Below are 18,045 nucleotides of genomic sequence, written 5' to 3'. Positions count from 1 at the left end.
GCCTTCAGTCTGAGTAAACATCTTATTAAACATCAGATCCTCCACAATAGGGAGAAGAAGCATGTACATTTAGCCAGTTAAAAAAGTCTTCAATCAGAATTCTCAATTGTCAACTATGACAAATTCATACCAGAGCAAAACCTTTTGAATGCAAAAGGCATTCAATCTGAGTAAATGTCTTATTTTGGTGTCAGAGACTTCACACAGGCAAATCCCTGTAAATATAATAAGTGTGGGAAATCCTTCAATCAAAACTCATACCTCATTATATACCAGAGAATTCACACTAGTGAGGAACCCCATGAATGTGATGAGTGTAGAAAGGCCTTCATTTATAGCTCCAGTCTAATGGTATATCAGAGAACTTATTCTGGGAAGAAACCTTATAAGTGCAATTATTGTGGGAAAGCCATTAGTGAGAGCACTCAGCTTATCAAACATCAGAGAATTCACATTGGAGAGAAACACTATGAATGTATGGAGTGTGGGAAAGTCTTCAGTGTTCCATTTTCATCACTACCAGTGAACTCACCCTGGAGAAAAGCTCATTCTATTTCTTAAAGCATGGCTCTCCAAGCAGAAAGCAAGGAATTTTGCTATGAGATAAGATTCCTTTATAAGAAGGAGTCTTACCTTGGTCTCCCCTTGGAACCACTAATCACAGTGGACCATTGACTGACCATTTATTTCCCTTTAGGTTACTAAGGGACAAGCAGGAGGAAGAGTGAGAATAACTTAGTCCAATCCTTCCCCATTATTGGGAAAGTAAGAACCATGTATTTCATTTATTTGCATGGTTTGTGTTTTTGTTTTAACTATTTTTATATCTATTTCACTTTTCACTTATGCATCTCATAATCAGATTGTGTGCTTCTCAAAGACAGAGATCTTATCTTCCTTTCTCTAGTCTAGCTTTTCTGTCTCACCATTTGCATAAAATATTCCTTTCTTCAACACTCTGCTTTGTTTCTTCCTGTCTCTTGGCTATGGCCCTCACTATCCACTTTTTAAACTTCTACTCTAATATTCTCTACCTAGAAAATGTTTTCTTCTTTCTGTTTGCTAAGCTATGTACCTCATAGCCTTCAAGTTCCAGCTCATTTCTGAAAGACTTTCTCTTCCAGATGTTTCTTCATTCAACTTTTGAGTAATTGCCCTGTAAATTATTCTCAACTTAATGCATATTTATATAATTTCATGTCAAGTTTTTGTAGGCTTTTTGAGGACAGGTTTGGTATCTATCGCTTTTAGCATGTAGATAATGGTTTTCACATACTAGTTGTTGAATAAATATTTTTTTTTCTACTTGACTCTAAAAAATGCATTGCATGTGAAAACCAAAGTATGAAGCAATGAATGTAAAGTAGGTCTGGGTGATGTGGTTACAAAAGAGAGTTCCTAAGCCTTGCCTTCAGCCTCCTTTATCACTTTATCTGTGCTCTGAGATTGGGGTGCTTCAAAGAGATTTCCAAAAATTGGGTGATCAGAATTTGAAAATCACTGATCTAGTTTCATTTCTTGCCTAAACAGGATTTCCTAATTTAATATCTATGACAGACTATCATACAATCCCTGACTGACTTGTTGCAGGGATTCATTACTTAAAAAGCAACCTCCCCCATTGACCAAAAAACTCAAATTGATTATGTTAGGTTTTGTATTTGGTTAGGGATTCCGTTAGATTTATATTGTTAGTAAGTTAAGAAATACATCCTTTCCTGTTAGCTTCTACCTATTTCAGACTTCTCAGAAAAATGACACTCAGACTGATCCTTCGATATGTGTGGATGTCATATTTTACTAAGTTGATGAACTGAAGTATCAAGTCCTTTTCCTTCCTTTAGTATTGATTTAACTCTTCACTTTCAACATTAGTTCTCTAATAGCCTGAAGAGAGATGGCCTTTTAACACTAAAACAATCATAAGAAAATAAAAGGAAAATAAGCATAAAGATAGTATAATGGAAAGTAGTTGATATCATAAAGCTGAAAATAGAAACTCAACATGTAATCAAAAGAAATAAGAAGAGGAAATATGTGTCATACTGTTATTTCCAAGGTGAAAGAATGCTGACTAGCAAGAAGGGAAAGAGAAACTTATTAATTTTTTAAGTAACTGATTGGAGCCAGGCACTGTAAAAGGCATTATAGATATGTGTATATATTAGCTCATATATCTATTGCAAAATGTGTGCGGTAGGAGTTATTATTCCTACTTTACAGCAGGGTCCAGACATACTAAGAAACCTGCCCAAGATCTCACAGTTAATAACTTACAGAGCTCAAATTTGAATTCAGGTCTCTCTTAACTCTATATCCATGTTTCCTTAAAGTATGCTGCAGGGCAGAAATAACTGAAAGGAGATCAGTTTTTCAAAATAGTGATTTTAACTCAGCTATCTTTCAACCAGCATAAGCACAATACCGTACATACTGCTTAGTTTATTTAAACTTCAAACATATCCCCATTGTTCTGTGAGAAAAAATGTAGTTGTAGATTTATAGCCTACCCAAAAGCTGGCTTTTCCATTTCAAAGCAAAGACTTTGGTTGGTAGACTGAAGGTTTTTAATAAATATGTTTCTTTGTTCCAGAGTGTCAAAGTTATTCATGTGCTGCATTTGCTCATATAACAAATTCTGCCAGGGCCCAGGGAAAGTGTTCTTTTTGCTTTATTTTGCTCACCATTTTTCTCTTCTTCTGTTCCTATAGGCATGTTCATATTTCACATCTAATGCTTTACCATTGAAGATTACTTTCATCAATACTAATCCAATGGGCAAAAAAATCAGCGTTATTTTTAAGGTACAATGATCCTTTCTAGAACATCCCATAGATTCCATGAGCAGAACTACTGATTTATTACTCATGAAAAGAAATTATTTTAGCTATTTTCCTCTGGCAGCAACACAAAGGTTTCCCAATTATTTTAGATTCTGCATTTTTACAGAATTATAGTACATGCCAAACTATGATTTTCAGTATATCAAACATTACTGGCTTAAAGCCAGTGACCCTCAGTACAAAATTTAAGAAGATATGTTCAATAAATGAAACTAAACAATCACATTTGAGTGGCATGAAAAGCTGAATGTCTGGTAAGCGTCTATGAGGAGAGTTTTCTTTTGGCCTAGATACTGAATTAGACTCAGAATTAGCTGTGCACTCAAATATCATTTGTTAATTTAACAAAAATTCTTGTTGACAAGCACTTGCTTATTTTAGTAATTTAAGTCATCTGCTTCTTTTTAAATAAAAAATAAATATGGTCCTTTTCAGCCTTTATCATGAATCTCATGGGGAAAAATAGGGTATAAGATAGGAACAGGGTTATAAATAAAGTAGGAAAGAGGGGCTAAAGATGGAGCTGCAAGTGAAAAGTAAGGATTTGCCAATCATTCAGTTAATCAGTTGTTCAGCTAAACCAGGCAACAAGGGCTAAAGATGGATTTTCTGGTCTGTTCGGATTGTCTATTTTGGAGGATAATAATTTTTACCCCTCTGTTTTTGCTTTGGCCTGTGTTACCTCAAGCATTACTGGTCCTATGTTACAGCATTTTTGGTGGGGAAAAAAAACACCCTCAAAATCTCATGCTTAGCAGAATTTTCTCCATATAATCTGGAAAGCATTTTCAAAACCAAACTGCTTATTAGTTTAAAAGCATAAAACTATCCTTCCCTTTGGACATACTCTATTTCCTAGACCTGGGCTAGAAAATCACCTGTTATCATTCCTTATTATTATCAAAGGTTATCTTTTCTGAAAACTTTTAACTGCCTTCAAAATAAGAGAAGTCACTGATTTAAAGTCTGATGAATCACATATGAGCTAGTTATACTTCAGGTTAAGAAGCTTTTGGTATTCTAACAGCGTATCAGTGCATAAGCTTATGGCATACCAAGTAATGGTTTACTTAGAAAGAGACCTCTCTTGGCTGAGTTTGAAATTTGGGTAAACATTCATCCAACCTCTCCTCTAGACTTTGAATCTAAGAAATTTCACATGGATAATAAATTGAAAGATTATTATCAGAGAAAAACATTCCAAGCAACACTTTTAATTTGATGATTGAAGCTTCTGTAATCATTTAAAGGAAATTATTTTATCTTCTATGAGAAACACAAGGTACTGTTAGTGCTAACAGAGCAATTGATAACACAGTAAGTTAGGCTTGAAAGGACTTCTTATCCAAGGAAAGAAATGACATATACCATGTTTGAATGCTTTTAATGAAATTCAAGGAGAAACCCAGAGTCTATAATTTTGTTTTCAACAGACAGGAGATGATCTTCGCCAGGATATGCTTGTTCTGCAGATTATCCAAGTGGTGGATAACATTTGGCTGCAGGAGGGCCTGGATATGCAAATGATCATTTATAGATGTCTTTCCACAGGAAAAGGCCAAGGTCAGTATATATTAGAAAGCAGAATTGATTTATTTCTCTCATATAGTCACAGGTAATATGCCGCCAAACTTTCCACAGCTTTCATTTTAGACTACAAATTCAAAAATCCAAACAACTATACATATTCATTTTTCTTTGAAATAAAATTTCTTCTCAAAAACTGTAAATCAAAATCATATATGTAAAGCATAACATGCTTTTAGATATTAATTAGAATCTTGACAATCCAACTATTAACTATGACATTCTTTTCTGTGTCTTTAATGTTAGTTACATTAATAACTAACATATTTTCTCTCATTTTATTTTAATAAGAAAAAAGCCTATTCATTCAAAACATACATAATTTTCCCTATTAATGCAAAATTTACAAAACTGGAGATGCTTAAAGGGGCTCTGAAAATTCTAAATACATCATAAACCCGTGTTTAGTTTCAAAAAGTCTTTTAAGTATAATAGGCAAGTCAAAGATGGCCACATACACAAACATTTGAACATAGTTCAGCATTTCTTTCCTTTAAAAAAGCCAAGAAATTAATATGAAAATATAACACATTTATACACATTCCCAATGAAAATAATGTTGATGGTCCACTCAAATCATTACCAAAACATCAGATAAAAGTTGTATTTAGTTACAGTTGTGCTAAATTGAAGAAACAAAAAATTCCCAAGATAGCTTATCATCATCTTTATATGTGATCATTGCCACTTAGAATTCAATTAAATTAATTGGTATGAATCATAGCAGATATATGTGCATAAACAAACGGATGAAATCATAGAACTAGACAAAAGACATAGACTATGTAGTGATTTGTTTTGTATTCAGGCAGAACTTCAATTTAAACTGATCATCACAAACGAGCTGTCACTGCCAGGCTCCCAGTCCCTGCATTCCCACCAATAGGCTCAGGGCTCCAATTCTGACTTGAGATTTTAGAAGGTAAGCATGGAATCTCCCCCTTCTTAGCTTAACCTTCATCTTGATGCCTCAGGATGACTCCATTATAAGTCATACCCCCCAATTATTTTGACTCTCATAATAGGGCCCTTTTCTGTTCCAAGTGTCCCACTCCTGAAGCCTTTCTAAATCTCTAGTTCCTGAAAATCTTTTATTATTGTTGTTTTATTTTTTGTTTATTTATTATTTATATTCATTTATTTATTATTGTTATTCCTTGAATTTTACCCTCTCTTTCTCACGCACCTAACCTCAATCTTTCATGTAACAATACATTGAAAGAGTAAGAATAAAACTAGATGAGCCAAGCAGAGATTTTTTTATGTCACATGGATCACCTTTTCTTCAGAAATTTAATAAATACTGACCCCAATGGAATTCTTCAATTCCAGCTAGTCTGTCCTCATCACAGTCATAGACTGTGACTGGAGCTAAATCTTTTAAAGTTCATAAAATTATTCAGAAAAAAAATGACTATAGACTTGCCCAAAATTGCAGATGTCGTAAGGCAAAGAATTTTTTCCCCCACTATACACCAACAACCTTATTTAGGTGTAAGACATCAAAAGGCAGTATACTGACAAATATTTCTTCAAGAAAATAGAGATCAAGAGATCATCAAATCAAATGTAAATTTTGGAGATCAGACTCCATTTTTAATCAGGTTTCAAGTCTTACTGAACATCTGCTCTTCTCAAGAAATGTCACAAACTGAAGTGAGAAATACTAAAATGAGCTATAGTCACTGCCCTCCAGGAGAGTGTACTCCAGGCAAGACGTTTATATTATGTCATCAACACAATTATTGATTATCATTCTCATGACTGCTTGTATGTGATGTCCTAGGAGCTCTAGAAAAGACAATCAAGGCAACTAAAAATTATTTCAGATTTATTTCATCACTCAGTCTCCAACTTTGATGGGCATAAAAATTACTTGGGGGAATTGGAGGGGGAGATATAGCTAGACCCCACCACAGGCATATTAAATCAGACTCACCACTTTAAAAAGCTCTTCAGGTGTTTTTTATGCACCCCTAAGTTGGAAAACCACTGCCTTGTATGATACCACCTTGAAAACTTTTGTCCCTTGCTACTTAAATTGTGAGCTACAAACCAGCAGCATTGACATCACCTGGGTGTCTTTGTAAAAAATTCAGAATCTCTGGCCCAGTCCTGCTGCATCAGAAACTACATTAGAACGAGATCCCCAACTTACTCGTATTCACATTAAAATTTGAGAAATACTGCATTAGAGGACTGTAACAATGGAGCCACACATATTACCTGATGCACACAGAATCATGTTAGAAGTATTTAAAATGTATATGATACACAAGAGTTTAAAATGTATTTTTTCATTTTAATTAATAGGCAGGGTTTAAAAACCATTTTTGCTATAATTAGGTACAAGATTTTCTGGGTAGTCAAGAATGCAAGGTTTGTGATAAATGACTTGGGATTTAGCAGAGATTAATTCCCAGAAGACAAACATGGTCTGAAAAGTAAGTGGCACTGCTGCAGCACAGGATCCAAAGGGCACAGTAATCTAAGTTCTAGTTTTGGACATGGTCAGATATGAGGTGAAAGAGGAACCAAGTGGAAGGTGATTTTCCTTTAGGAAGTGTAAAATAGAAGGACTGAGAATGTGAGGGTAGACATTTTCAAAATCAGAATGAGGAAAAGGGAAGTAACATTTATTGATCATCTGATGCTAAACATAATGCTTTCCATCTGCTACCTCACCCAGTATACATGAGACAACCTAGGAAGAAACAAAGTACTGTTGAAAGAGGAGGGAGAAGTGTTATGACATTGAGAATATGCCCAGGTCTTGTCTTTTCTTTATCGATTGAAATGATCTTCTGGTTTTTACCTTTGTTTTGTTGGTATGGTGTATTACATTATTTGATTTTCTTATGTTGAACCACCCTTGCATAGCTGGGATAAAATGCACTTGATCATGGTTTATAATTCTTTTAATGTGCTGCTGGATTTGATTTGCAAGTATTTTGTTGAAGAATTTTGGATCTATACTAATTAGAGAAAGTGGTCTGTAATTTTCTTTTATTGTAGTATCTTTATCTGGCTTTGGTATTAGAGTAATGTTGGCCTCATAGAATGAGTTAGGTAGCACTCCCTCCTCTTCTATTTTTTGGGAGAGTTTGAGCAGGATTGGTATTAATTCTTCTTGGAATAATTGGTAGAATTCACCTGTGAAGCCATCTAGTCCAAGACTTTCTTTGCTGGGAGGTTTTTGATGACTGATTCTCTTTATTTGTAATTGATTTGTTGAGGTCTTCTATTTCTTCTAGAGTCAGTGTAAGTTGTTCACATGTTTCTAGGAAGTTTTCCATTTCATCTAAGTTGTCTAATTTGTTGCATACGGTTGTTCATAATATCATTTTATGATCCCTTTTATTTCTGTGGGGTCAGTAGTGAGGTCCCCATTCTCATTTCTGATTTTATTTATTTGTAACTTCTCTCTTTTTTTCTTTGTCAGTCCAGCTAGGAGTTTGTCAATTGTATTGCTCTTCTGAAAGAACCACCTTTTGGTTTTTTAAAAAATTCTATTATTCTTTTATTCTCAGTTTCATTTATTTCTGTTCTAATCTTTGTTATTTCTTTTTTTCTGCTTGCTTTGGGGTTAGTTTGCTGTTCTTTTTCTAATTCCTCAAGGTGTACAGTTAGAGCTTTGATTTTTAGCTCTTTCTTCTTTTTTAATGCTTAGGGCTATAAATTTCTCTCTTAGCACTTCCTTTGCTGTATCCTATGAATTTTGATATGTTGTGTTCTTGTTTTGATTTGTCTCAAGGTATTTACTGATTTCCCTTACAGGTTCTTCTTTGACCCACTGATTGTTTAAGAGAGCGTACTTAACATCCATACATTTGTGTATTATCCAGTTGTCCACCTGTTATTAATTTCCAGCAACATTTCATTATGGTCAAAGAAGATGCATTGTGTGATTTCAGTCTTTCTAAATTTATTGAGACTTGTTTTGTGACCCAACATGTGGTCTATCTTGGAGAACAATCCATGAGTACTTGAGAATAATGCATATCCTGTTGTTTTGGGGTGCAGTATTCTGTACATGTCTGCTAGATCTGGTTCATTTAACATATTATTCAAGTTCTCTGTTTCCTTATTGAGCTTCCATCTAGATGTTCTATCTATTGATGGAGTTGTGTATTGAAGTCTCCAACTATTATTGTAGAGGTGAGTCTACAACTATTTCCCCCTTCAGTTTGTATGCTTCAGTAGCATACATGTTACCTACTCCCATATCCCTCTGTTTCCCCTCTTTATGTTGTTTTGGTCCCACTATACCACTTTATATTTTGCATATCTGTTATTAGGAAATATGCCTTTTTCTGGTTCAATTGTATTCTGATTCTTATATGAATTAAAGAATAGAGTTGTATATTGAGGTTACAGTTCTATTGAGTTTTGCATTTACTCTTTTTTTTAACCGTTACTGATGATCCTCATTTCTTCATTCTAAGCCACTCTCTCCTGTCATTTCCTTTCAACCTGCAGAACTGCCTTTGGCAATTCTTGTAGGACAGGTCTGTTGTTGATGAACTCTCTCAGTTTCTGTTTATCTGTGAATATTTTAAAGTCTCCCTCACTTTTGAAGGACAGTTTTGCTGAATAAAGTATTTTTATTGGCAGTTTTTTCAGTACCTTAAATATATCATACCTCTGCCTTTTCACCTCCATGGTTTCTGATGAGAAATTGAAACTTAGTCTTATCGAAGATTCTTTGTATGTGATGAATTGCTTTTCTCTTACTGCTTTCAGAATTCTCTTTTTATCTTTGGCTTTTGACATTCTGATTATTATTTGTCTCAGAGTAAGTCCATTAGGATTTATTCTGTTTGGAGTACATTGAGCTTCTTAGATATCTATATATATATATATATGTCTTTCATAAGAGTTGGGAAATTTCAGCCATTATTTCCTCTAATATTCTTTCTGTCCCTTTCCCTTCTCAGACACCCATGGTACATATGATTGTATGCTTTGTGCTGTCATTTAAATCCCTCAAACACTGCTCAATTTTTTTCTGTTCTTTTCTCTATCTTTCCTTCTGACTATTGAATTCATTTTTCCTGCCTTCTAGTTCACTGATTCTTCTGCCTGTTCAAATCTGCTGTTGTGCGCCTCTAGCATATTTTTAATCTCCACTATTGTGCCTTTCATTCCCATAATTTCTGTTATACTTTCAAATTCTTCTCTCTGCTCATTCACTGTTTTCTTTATATACTTTATCTCTTTATGCATATTTTTCATCATCTCCTTAAACTGATTTAGATTGTTAAAACCTTTGATTTGTTGTTCTAACTTTTGAATCTCCTCTGAAGTTTTAATTTATTCTCTTGACTGAGTCATCGCTCTGTCACTTGGTAGGGCTTGTTATTATTTGCTGATGTCTAGTCATCTGATTATCTTGATAAGTTATTTCTGAAGATCAGTTTCTCCTTCTTGTCTAAGGTTTTATTTTTGATTGGCTTTGTGTTAAGGCTCATCTTTGATGCTTAGTCTAACTTATTCTAGACCTTTAGAACAGACCATGTTTACCTGTTCAGATTTCCTCAGGTCTTCTTCAGCTGATTTTTGCCCTGAATATGCTGTGCAATTTTTAGATTACAAATTTTGTGCAATTGTTTCACCTGCAGGAGAAAGCTTCCTGTTCTCTATTCTTTCTCCAGGACTCTTGATCTCTTCTGTTTGTTTTTGTGCAAATATTTCTCCCCAGCTTCTATGATTTGTTTAAATTCTCTCCCTCACTTAATGTCCCATTTTCCTTACATTTTTCAATTCTGAGACCCAGTTTTCAGTTTAACCCCCCCCCCCTTTTATTCTATGAGGCTTTTCTGCCTCTGCTCTCTTCCCTATTAGGGTATCCCACCCCAGGGAACCAGATGGGGTCAATCCAGAATAGTGCATCACTTCAGAAAAGTATGTTTCCCCTTAGGTGGTCCAGCCAAGTGAAACTAGATTGAGTGAGGGGACAACAGTTCTTCCCAGCATTTCTATTGCAATTCCCCAACCCGCACTCCCACCCAAGGGCCCTTTGGTATGCAGCACTCCAGGGCAACTTGTGTTCTGCCCTGGGTCTTTATGGACTTGGGTTCCTGTGCCTGGATATGCATGGAGTTCTAACTTGCTGCTGTGAATCACTCTACAGTCTGTCCATGTGGGAGGGACTCAGGCCGTGCTGTTTCTGTGAGACTTCCAAGCTGCATGGGACTGAGTGAAGAAGAGGGGAATGGAAATAAACTGGTGGTCCAGGGTGGAATTTTCCTACCTAATATTTTCCTGTTTCTTCAATTCAGCATTTGTGGAGTCCTTCTCCACTCTCTACCATCCTTCAGAGTTCTAAGCAAGTAGGATTTGTCCTTTTATTCACGAAATCTCTGGGGAGGCTTTTTTAGGATATGTCTATGTTTCCATGTTTATGACATCCCTGGGAGAATTTTAACTACTGGGTTGGACTTGATCTTCCTACAAAATAAAAATCAGAAAGGCCTGAAAATATTTACATGCCAGTAGCCTCAGGAATACAGCGAAAAAAAAGCCTTATTGGATAAAGTGGGAACAAAGGTCCTATTTAAGTGCAATCAATATGCTCCCATTTAAAAAAAATTATTAATATAGTTTCTCTTTAATGTTGAGTGAGATGAAGCAGGTGGCTCACTATACGTTTACTGCAAAGTTATTCTGTTAATTCCCATAAATGTAACATTTAACAGCAAAGGCTTTTGTTAACCAGAACATTGATTTTTATAATATATTTGAAATATTTGTTTTGGAGATTGTATTTGGTATAATTAGATCATAAATACTTTATTTTTAAAGCTTGAATTTTCTTTCTTAAACTGTAAATGAATTCTCCAGCCATATGCTTATTAATCCACTATTCTGTTGAACTCTGGGTTTCTTGTAAAACAGAGACTCTCTAGATTGGCTCTCTACTATAGTTATAGAAAAAAAATTAAAGCTGCTTCTGACAGATTTGATCCAAACACAGTAAGTAGTGTTATTGCATCCCAAGATTTAGGAAGAATTAATAGGAACGCCATCCAGATAGGGTTCCCACAGAAAAGAGGGTTTGGAAAGGGAAAGAGTAATCCAAGCATTGCTAACAACTGTTGTTGCACAGATCAAGATACTGCAACTTATTTCCTAAGTATTCCTCATCCTGTGAAGAAAGAATTGTTTCTATAATCTCTTTTTTATCAACCAGGATTGGTGCAGATCGTGCCTGATGCTGTAACTCTAGCACAGATCCATCGTCATTCTGGCCTGGTAGGACCGCTGAAAGAAAATACAATTAAAAAGTGGTTCAGTCAACACAATCTTTTAAAGGCGGATTATGAAAAGGTTTGTCCTGCTGGAGCTAATTTTCTTCTTTTTTTTAGAGAAATTGTGGGTTACAGAACAATCATGCATAAAATACAGGATTCCTATTTACCATCCTATTATTGACACTGGAGCTACTTTTAATTAATGTACTGAAATAAGAATATGGTCTGGTTCATTAGTTATTTTGACTTTTTATCAAAAAGTAAATGAGGTATACCTTGAGTACTATTCACTCAGTTATCAGCCTAGTAATAGTGACCCAGTTTAAATAGTGTATTAACTAGAGGAATGTTTCAGTGTTTGTTTTTCTTCTGAGTGCAGTTCCTGGTTATCCCTCTCTTTGCTCACCTGCTTCCCTTACAGCAATCTCACCCTAGAGATGACACCCCTTGAAACTACCTCTGACTTTTGAACACTCTCTAATCTCTATAAATCTCCCTCCTTCCTTTGCAATACATTTCTTTTCCCATTCTCTACTTTGTTCTGCATGGTTCTCTCTTTCAATTGTTTACGGGAATTATGAGGGGGTTTGTGATTCATATATAGTATGAATTTTACAAAATGTGCACTTGACTGCAGATATTTTTCTCCCACTTTACTTCCTCTTGAAATCTGACCTACATTTTACACTTGTAAAGCCAGATCTTCTTCCACTTGATAAGCCATGAACTGCTATATCTGGGTGCACCCGGGGGCAAGGGCATCTATGTACTAATTCACACAAAAGTTCCATACAGACCAGTATTAGGTTTGTTTAGAACTGTCCCAGTTTTAGCACTGAAATTCCCTCATACTGGGACACCCCTCAGTCCCAGGCAAACTGGGACAATTCACCACCCATCCAAGTTAGTATTGGCCTGAGAAAGAGATCGAGTGTTCATCTATTCCATACTTCTTTGAGATTTGCTTAGAGCAAAATGAGACATTTGGAGGCCAAATAGCAAATAATTAGAAAAGATTATCTTGAAATATGCTTTTCAACCATTCCCAAAATTATAACTTGAGTTTTACACAAAACTCCCTGGGCTTAGAATTGCATTCATTTAGCTCTTAAATGTTTTTTTTAAGTGTTTTCACATACATTTCCTCTTCATAACTACAATGTGTAGTAACCAGGACATATTTTCTTATCTTCACTTTACAAGTAAGAAAATTCAAGACAGAAAAATTAGCGTCCTTGCACTTGAGAGGTATGGAACCAAAGTATCCTGTTCATTTAAAGAAACATAAACTGCAGTTGACTTAATGGTGATCTACTTCCACCCACACAGGCATTCACTGATATACAAAACACTTCTGGACATCAACTTGTTCACCTATTTGTAATGATAAACATAAAATATCAGCTATCTCAATTTAGTTTTTTGTATATTCTAAATTTGATTCCATATTCAATAATAGCTAAAATATTTTCAATTTCTCTGGAAATAGGCAACATTGGATCATATTGTTCTTCTTTTACTTTGAAAAATCATTCAATATTGTATAGTTAACACCAGGAATCTTCTCTAGTAAATCATGAAAATAATAGCTCCATCTGAATGAGATATTTTCCCCAATTTCAATGAAAATATCCATTTCTTAGTCTAAAAAACAGATTGCTTCATGTTCTTCAGGATATTAAGAACCAGCCATTAAACCATACCCTTCTTTTCAATAATGAAATGTAGAAATTGTTCTTGATAATGCAATTTTACTTTTTATAATTCAATTTTTTCCATTACCTCTAATGCTAATGCATTTCCTCATTGTTTCTGTACTTTGTGTTGTTATTGTTTTTTGTTGATTAGGCCTTGAGGAACTTTTTCTATTCCTGTGCTGGCTGGTGTGTGGTAACATTCATCCTGGGAGTCTGTGATCGTCACAATGACAATATTATGCTGACAAAGTCAGGCCACATGTTTCATATTGACTTTGGAAAATTCTTAGGACATGCACAAACATTTGGAGGGATAAAAAGGTCAGCACACAAACAATGTTTATTACAGTAATTAAGTAATGTCTTAGAGCAATACATGACATGTAATGGCATAAAAGAAACCTGAATATGACTTGTTTCTCCTCTCTTTAACCCCCCCAAAGTAATGTAAACATGATTGTGTATCTAATAAGATCGAAGGAAAGATTAATTTCAATAGATCTTAATGCAACAAATGAGCTTCCTCAAATTGTTAATGGGATAAATTGGCTTTCCTCCATGAGATACTAATCCTGTACCAGTCTGAGTTGTCTGAAATAACACTTTTGTTTTCATATAAACCTCACATGGACATTGAGGCATGAATTGGTGCTCTCAATACATCTGGTATATTGCCCATTGCAGATTGCCCCACTGGTTTACATTTCATAATGCTAGTATACTTTTCACCTTGGATTAGCCTTGAATCTTTCCACAAACATTTAGTGAGCACCTACCATTCAAGGCACTGAGAATAAAACAGCAAACAAGACAGATCCTAATCCTGATATCTTTGTATTAGGGAAGATGAGTTAACGCACAAGGAAATAATATAAGGAACTGCAAAGTTCAGTTAAGAAACTAAAGCAGAGAAATAGGCTAGGAGGTGACTGGGGTGGGGATGTTATTATAACAAGGCCTTTCTGAAGAGCTGACAGAGACCTGTGGAAGGAGTGGTTACTATGAGAAGAGAATTCCAGGAAGAGAGAACAGCAAATACAACAGCTCTGAGACAGGAGATGAGCATGGCTGGTTCCAAAGACAACAGAAAGGCTCCGGCAGAAAAAGGGGCTGACAGTAGGAGGTTAGGGTGAAGATTGGTGGAGGCCAGAGTAAGTGGGGCACTGAGGGCCTTGTTATGGAGTTTGGCTTATATTTTAAGTTCAGGGAAAACCAGTGTTGGATTTCAGTGACTTTCAAAAGTTCTCTTCTGCTGAACTGTGCAATAAAGAGACAAGTTAGGAGGCTGCTGCAACAGTTAAAGCAAGACCTTGATGGTAAAGGTAGACGTGATGAAAGCTGACAGATTCACAATATATTTTGGAGACAGAGCCACAGGACCTGTTAATCAATCGGATATTGGCAATGAGTAATGGACTAGGGTTTGGCATGGGAGTAGAGGGCATGGATAGGAGAAGAAAAGAAAAGATTCAAAGATGACATCTAGATTTTTGGTCTTGGCAACTGGGTGCATAATTATATTGTTTTTTGAAATGGGTGGTTTGAATAGGTTTTTGTTTTACTTTGAGCTGGGAGCAAGAAAATCAGAGGTCAGAGACTAGAACTCCCTTGCTTTAAAAAGATACTTATATTAAAGTAGAAATGGAATCAGATCATTCCAAAGGCTAAGTCATGTTTTGCTCAAAACAGTCCCTCAATAGAAGAAACACAGATGTTTTCTACAATGTAATGTGGTGAACTTTCACCAGATGGCCACAATCTGGTCATAAAATGCCAACATAACTAGATAATATGGTTTAATTCTTACAAACTCTCTTCTACTTTGAAGCATGTAAAGGGATTTGTTTCACTTTATTTTCTATATTGTGCCTTCTTTAACAAATAATCTTAGGAAAATTCACCATATATTCATTCATTCCATAAACATCCAGTGAAGATGTTCTGTGTCCCGGGCACTGTACTAAACCTTAGGGATACAAAGATAAACAACATGCATTTACCACTTCAATGGGGCTTGTTCTTTCTCTGCAGTACTGGGAAGATAAGCACTTAAACAAATCATTCTTATAAAATATGAAAAGTGCGGAGATAGAGAGATGTACCAACCATTAGAGCATCTCAGAGAAGGAATGCCTAGTTTATGAAAGACAAAATGTTAATTCTAAGGTTTGAGCATATAAATAGTTTACTCATGTAACACTTTTTCCCTGGAATCAACCTTTTCCTGTACATTTGAATATTAAATTACTCTTTTGAATGTTTACTTTTTGCTAAATTGTCCACAAGGAATTTAGGGTGACCCTTATTCATTCTTTCAGCTGGCATCTGGGTTGAGATGGGGATGGTTAAAAATTAAAGAAAAAAAAATCCTGATCCTAAAAAACAGGTCCAGTAGAGAAGACATAAAATTAAAAACAGACAAACAAACAAAAAGCATTACTAAACAGTAAGGTAAGTGCTATGATACAGATATGTATATGTATAGGGACTAGAGATGTTATACTAATAGCTGGTGCTTCTGCAGTGCAGCAATTTCAAATCTTTCTTATGTAACTTCAGAGGTAAATAAAAAGTGTGCTCAACATAGAGCTTCACTCAGAATAGGATCTTCATAATGTTTGCTGAGTCAATCAGCTAATAAACCAATCGTAGCTGGGCCCTCAACCATTAAATAATTATTGGTTGGATGAGTGAAAATGAAGTTGGCAATGTCTTCCCCTGAGATTACAGTGTATTATTCACCACCAGTTAAAGACACCAACTACAGCTCAGTGTTCCATTTGGATAATGGTTTCCAGGATTTTGACCCCATCAGTGGCTCATTGTCAGTGTCTCCTTAGAACTTGTTTTGATGCTGATACTCCTGCCCCAAATTTAATGGTTAAATGGAACTCTGGCTACTCAGGGTATCTTTTGAATTGTAGGCAGCATCTAATAATTTTCCTCCAGAACTCTCTCAGCTGTTTCTGGAGTCCACTGAGTGCTGTTTCATAGGATAGCTGACTTCTTTCATCCTATACCCATTGGTTGTTCTCTTTGGTTGCTATGTATATATAAGCCCTCTTGTAAATAGGACTTTCTATCCCCTGGGATAAATGAACATTTTTATTTTTTCCACACAGTACCTTAAAGACCCGGTCTTTAGAGAAAAACCTAACCTTACCTTGCTTCTGCACATACACAGATATATTAATAAATACCCCATAATTTACAAAGACAGAGATGTAAACCATGCCCTAGGACTATCCCTAATCTAGCAAAGTCTAACAGAGCCATATAATCCTCCATTAATAACCCAGAATCATACTGCTTAACTCCTTGACATAAAAATCCTGTACTCACTGGGAGTGCAGAGTATATGTTTCCCTGATATATGTGCTTCTCCTCTTGTCTAGTCTTTTAAAATATAGAGCAGGGGAGTCCATGTATAACTTGGCTTACAAAGTGTTATTAGCTTATATGGCTTACAAATATATGGCTTACAAAGTGTTATTAGCATGTATTAACTAATTTTAATTCATAATACAGTTTCCTAAATCTTTGTCCAACATCTCATAAAAAGTTCAGTTTCCAGTTGGGAAAACTAGGTTGGCAGAAAGAAATCCCACACAAATGTACAACCCCTTCTCTAAGTTTCAGATATATCCCTTAACCAAGGATACAGAACTTAGAAATTAGCAGACCTACACAGCAGAAGCAAATTAAGTGTCTCTTGGGGTAGATTTTCCTGTAATCCCTGGTTTCCTGCAGGGGAAGCAGCAAGAGGACATATTCTCCTTATGAGTAGGATCTTAGAGAAGCTTTCTTACTGGGTCACTGCCCTTTTATACTCATCACTATTACAGGAAGCTGACAGTAACCATCGTTATGGTTCTGTTTAGGAAATGTTTGCAAACATCCAGCTGTCCTGATTCTTGAATTAAACTCAGTCAGACCTGCCATATTCTCACTCAGAGTCCACGCCCAGTTGTCCCTGGACAGTTGTTCTAATTCAGCTTTCTAGAAATCCGGAAAGCCTACTTTCCATGCTTACAACAACCCTGAGGCTCCCTTAAATTTTCTAACTTTTAAGAGAAAACACATCTCAGACATGTATATGAAGAATTTCACATCCTCTACATAAATAAACAAACCCTTTTTATTGGTTTTAATTGTGAGACTAGAAAAAGAGGATTTATACCAGAAGATTAAATCAAATAACAATACTGCACTAAGCATTACTTTATGATGCAGGTGAAAATTTGGCTAATCCTTACAATGGAAACAATGAGGAATTCTGTCAGCTTTCAGAAGCCAATTGGTGTTTCTTTTGAAGCAATGCTTAATTATTATCTTCATTTCTTTATTTTCTCTCACGAAGATACAAATTAAAGTGGTTAACAAATTATGCATCCACAGTGTTTCATGCAAAGTTTCCCTGTAACAATGATTCTAGATAGTAATTTTTCATTTCATAAAAGACATTTTGTAATAAACTCTAAATTTCAACTCAATAATTTCTTGATAGTGACTTCTCTTATAGACCAGGAGAAATTAAAGAAGGCCTTTATTAATGGTGTTTATTGCTCCCTTAACTCATTGTTTCATACTTTATAATTTTTTCAAACTACATTTCCACAGAAATACATGGACATTCACTTTGACAATGCTAGCCTTGCGTGAAGC

The 18,045-nt window shown here is 35.4% G+C and overlaps 1 protein-coding gene across 1 annotated transcript in view; it reads left to right on the top strand.

Moving 5' to 3' along the window:
* The window catches only part of PIK3C2G (phosphatidylinositol-4-phosphate 3-kinase catalytic subunit type 2 gamma), a 425,918-nt gene that overhangs the window by 300,101 nt on the left and 107,772 nt on the right, over positions 1-18,045 (top strand). Inside the window, exons 21-24 of the mRNA XM_037846573.1 lie at positions 2,712-2,804; positions 4,277-4,406; positions 11,623-11,759; positions 13,532-13,701. Of these exons, the coding sequence (XP_037702501.1) occupies positions 2,712-2,804; positions 4,277-4,406; positions 11,623-11,759; positions 13,532-13,701 (530 nt within the window). The remainder of the gene's footprint in view (positions 1-2,711; positions 2,805-4,276; positions 4,407-11,622; positions 11,760-13,531; positions 13,702-18,045) is intronic.

This window comes from Choloepus didactylus, chromosome 8 (genome assembly GCF_015220235.1).
Source record: "Choloepus didactylus isolate mChoDid1 chromosome 8, mChoDid1.pri, whole genome shotgun sequence".
In the NCBI taxonomy this organism is placed as follows: domain Eukaryota; kingdom Metazoa; phylum Chordata; class Mammalia; order Pilosa; family Megalonychidae; genus Choloepus; species Choloepus didactylus.
This window is presented reverse-complemented; position numbering and strand designations above follow the sequence as displayed.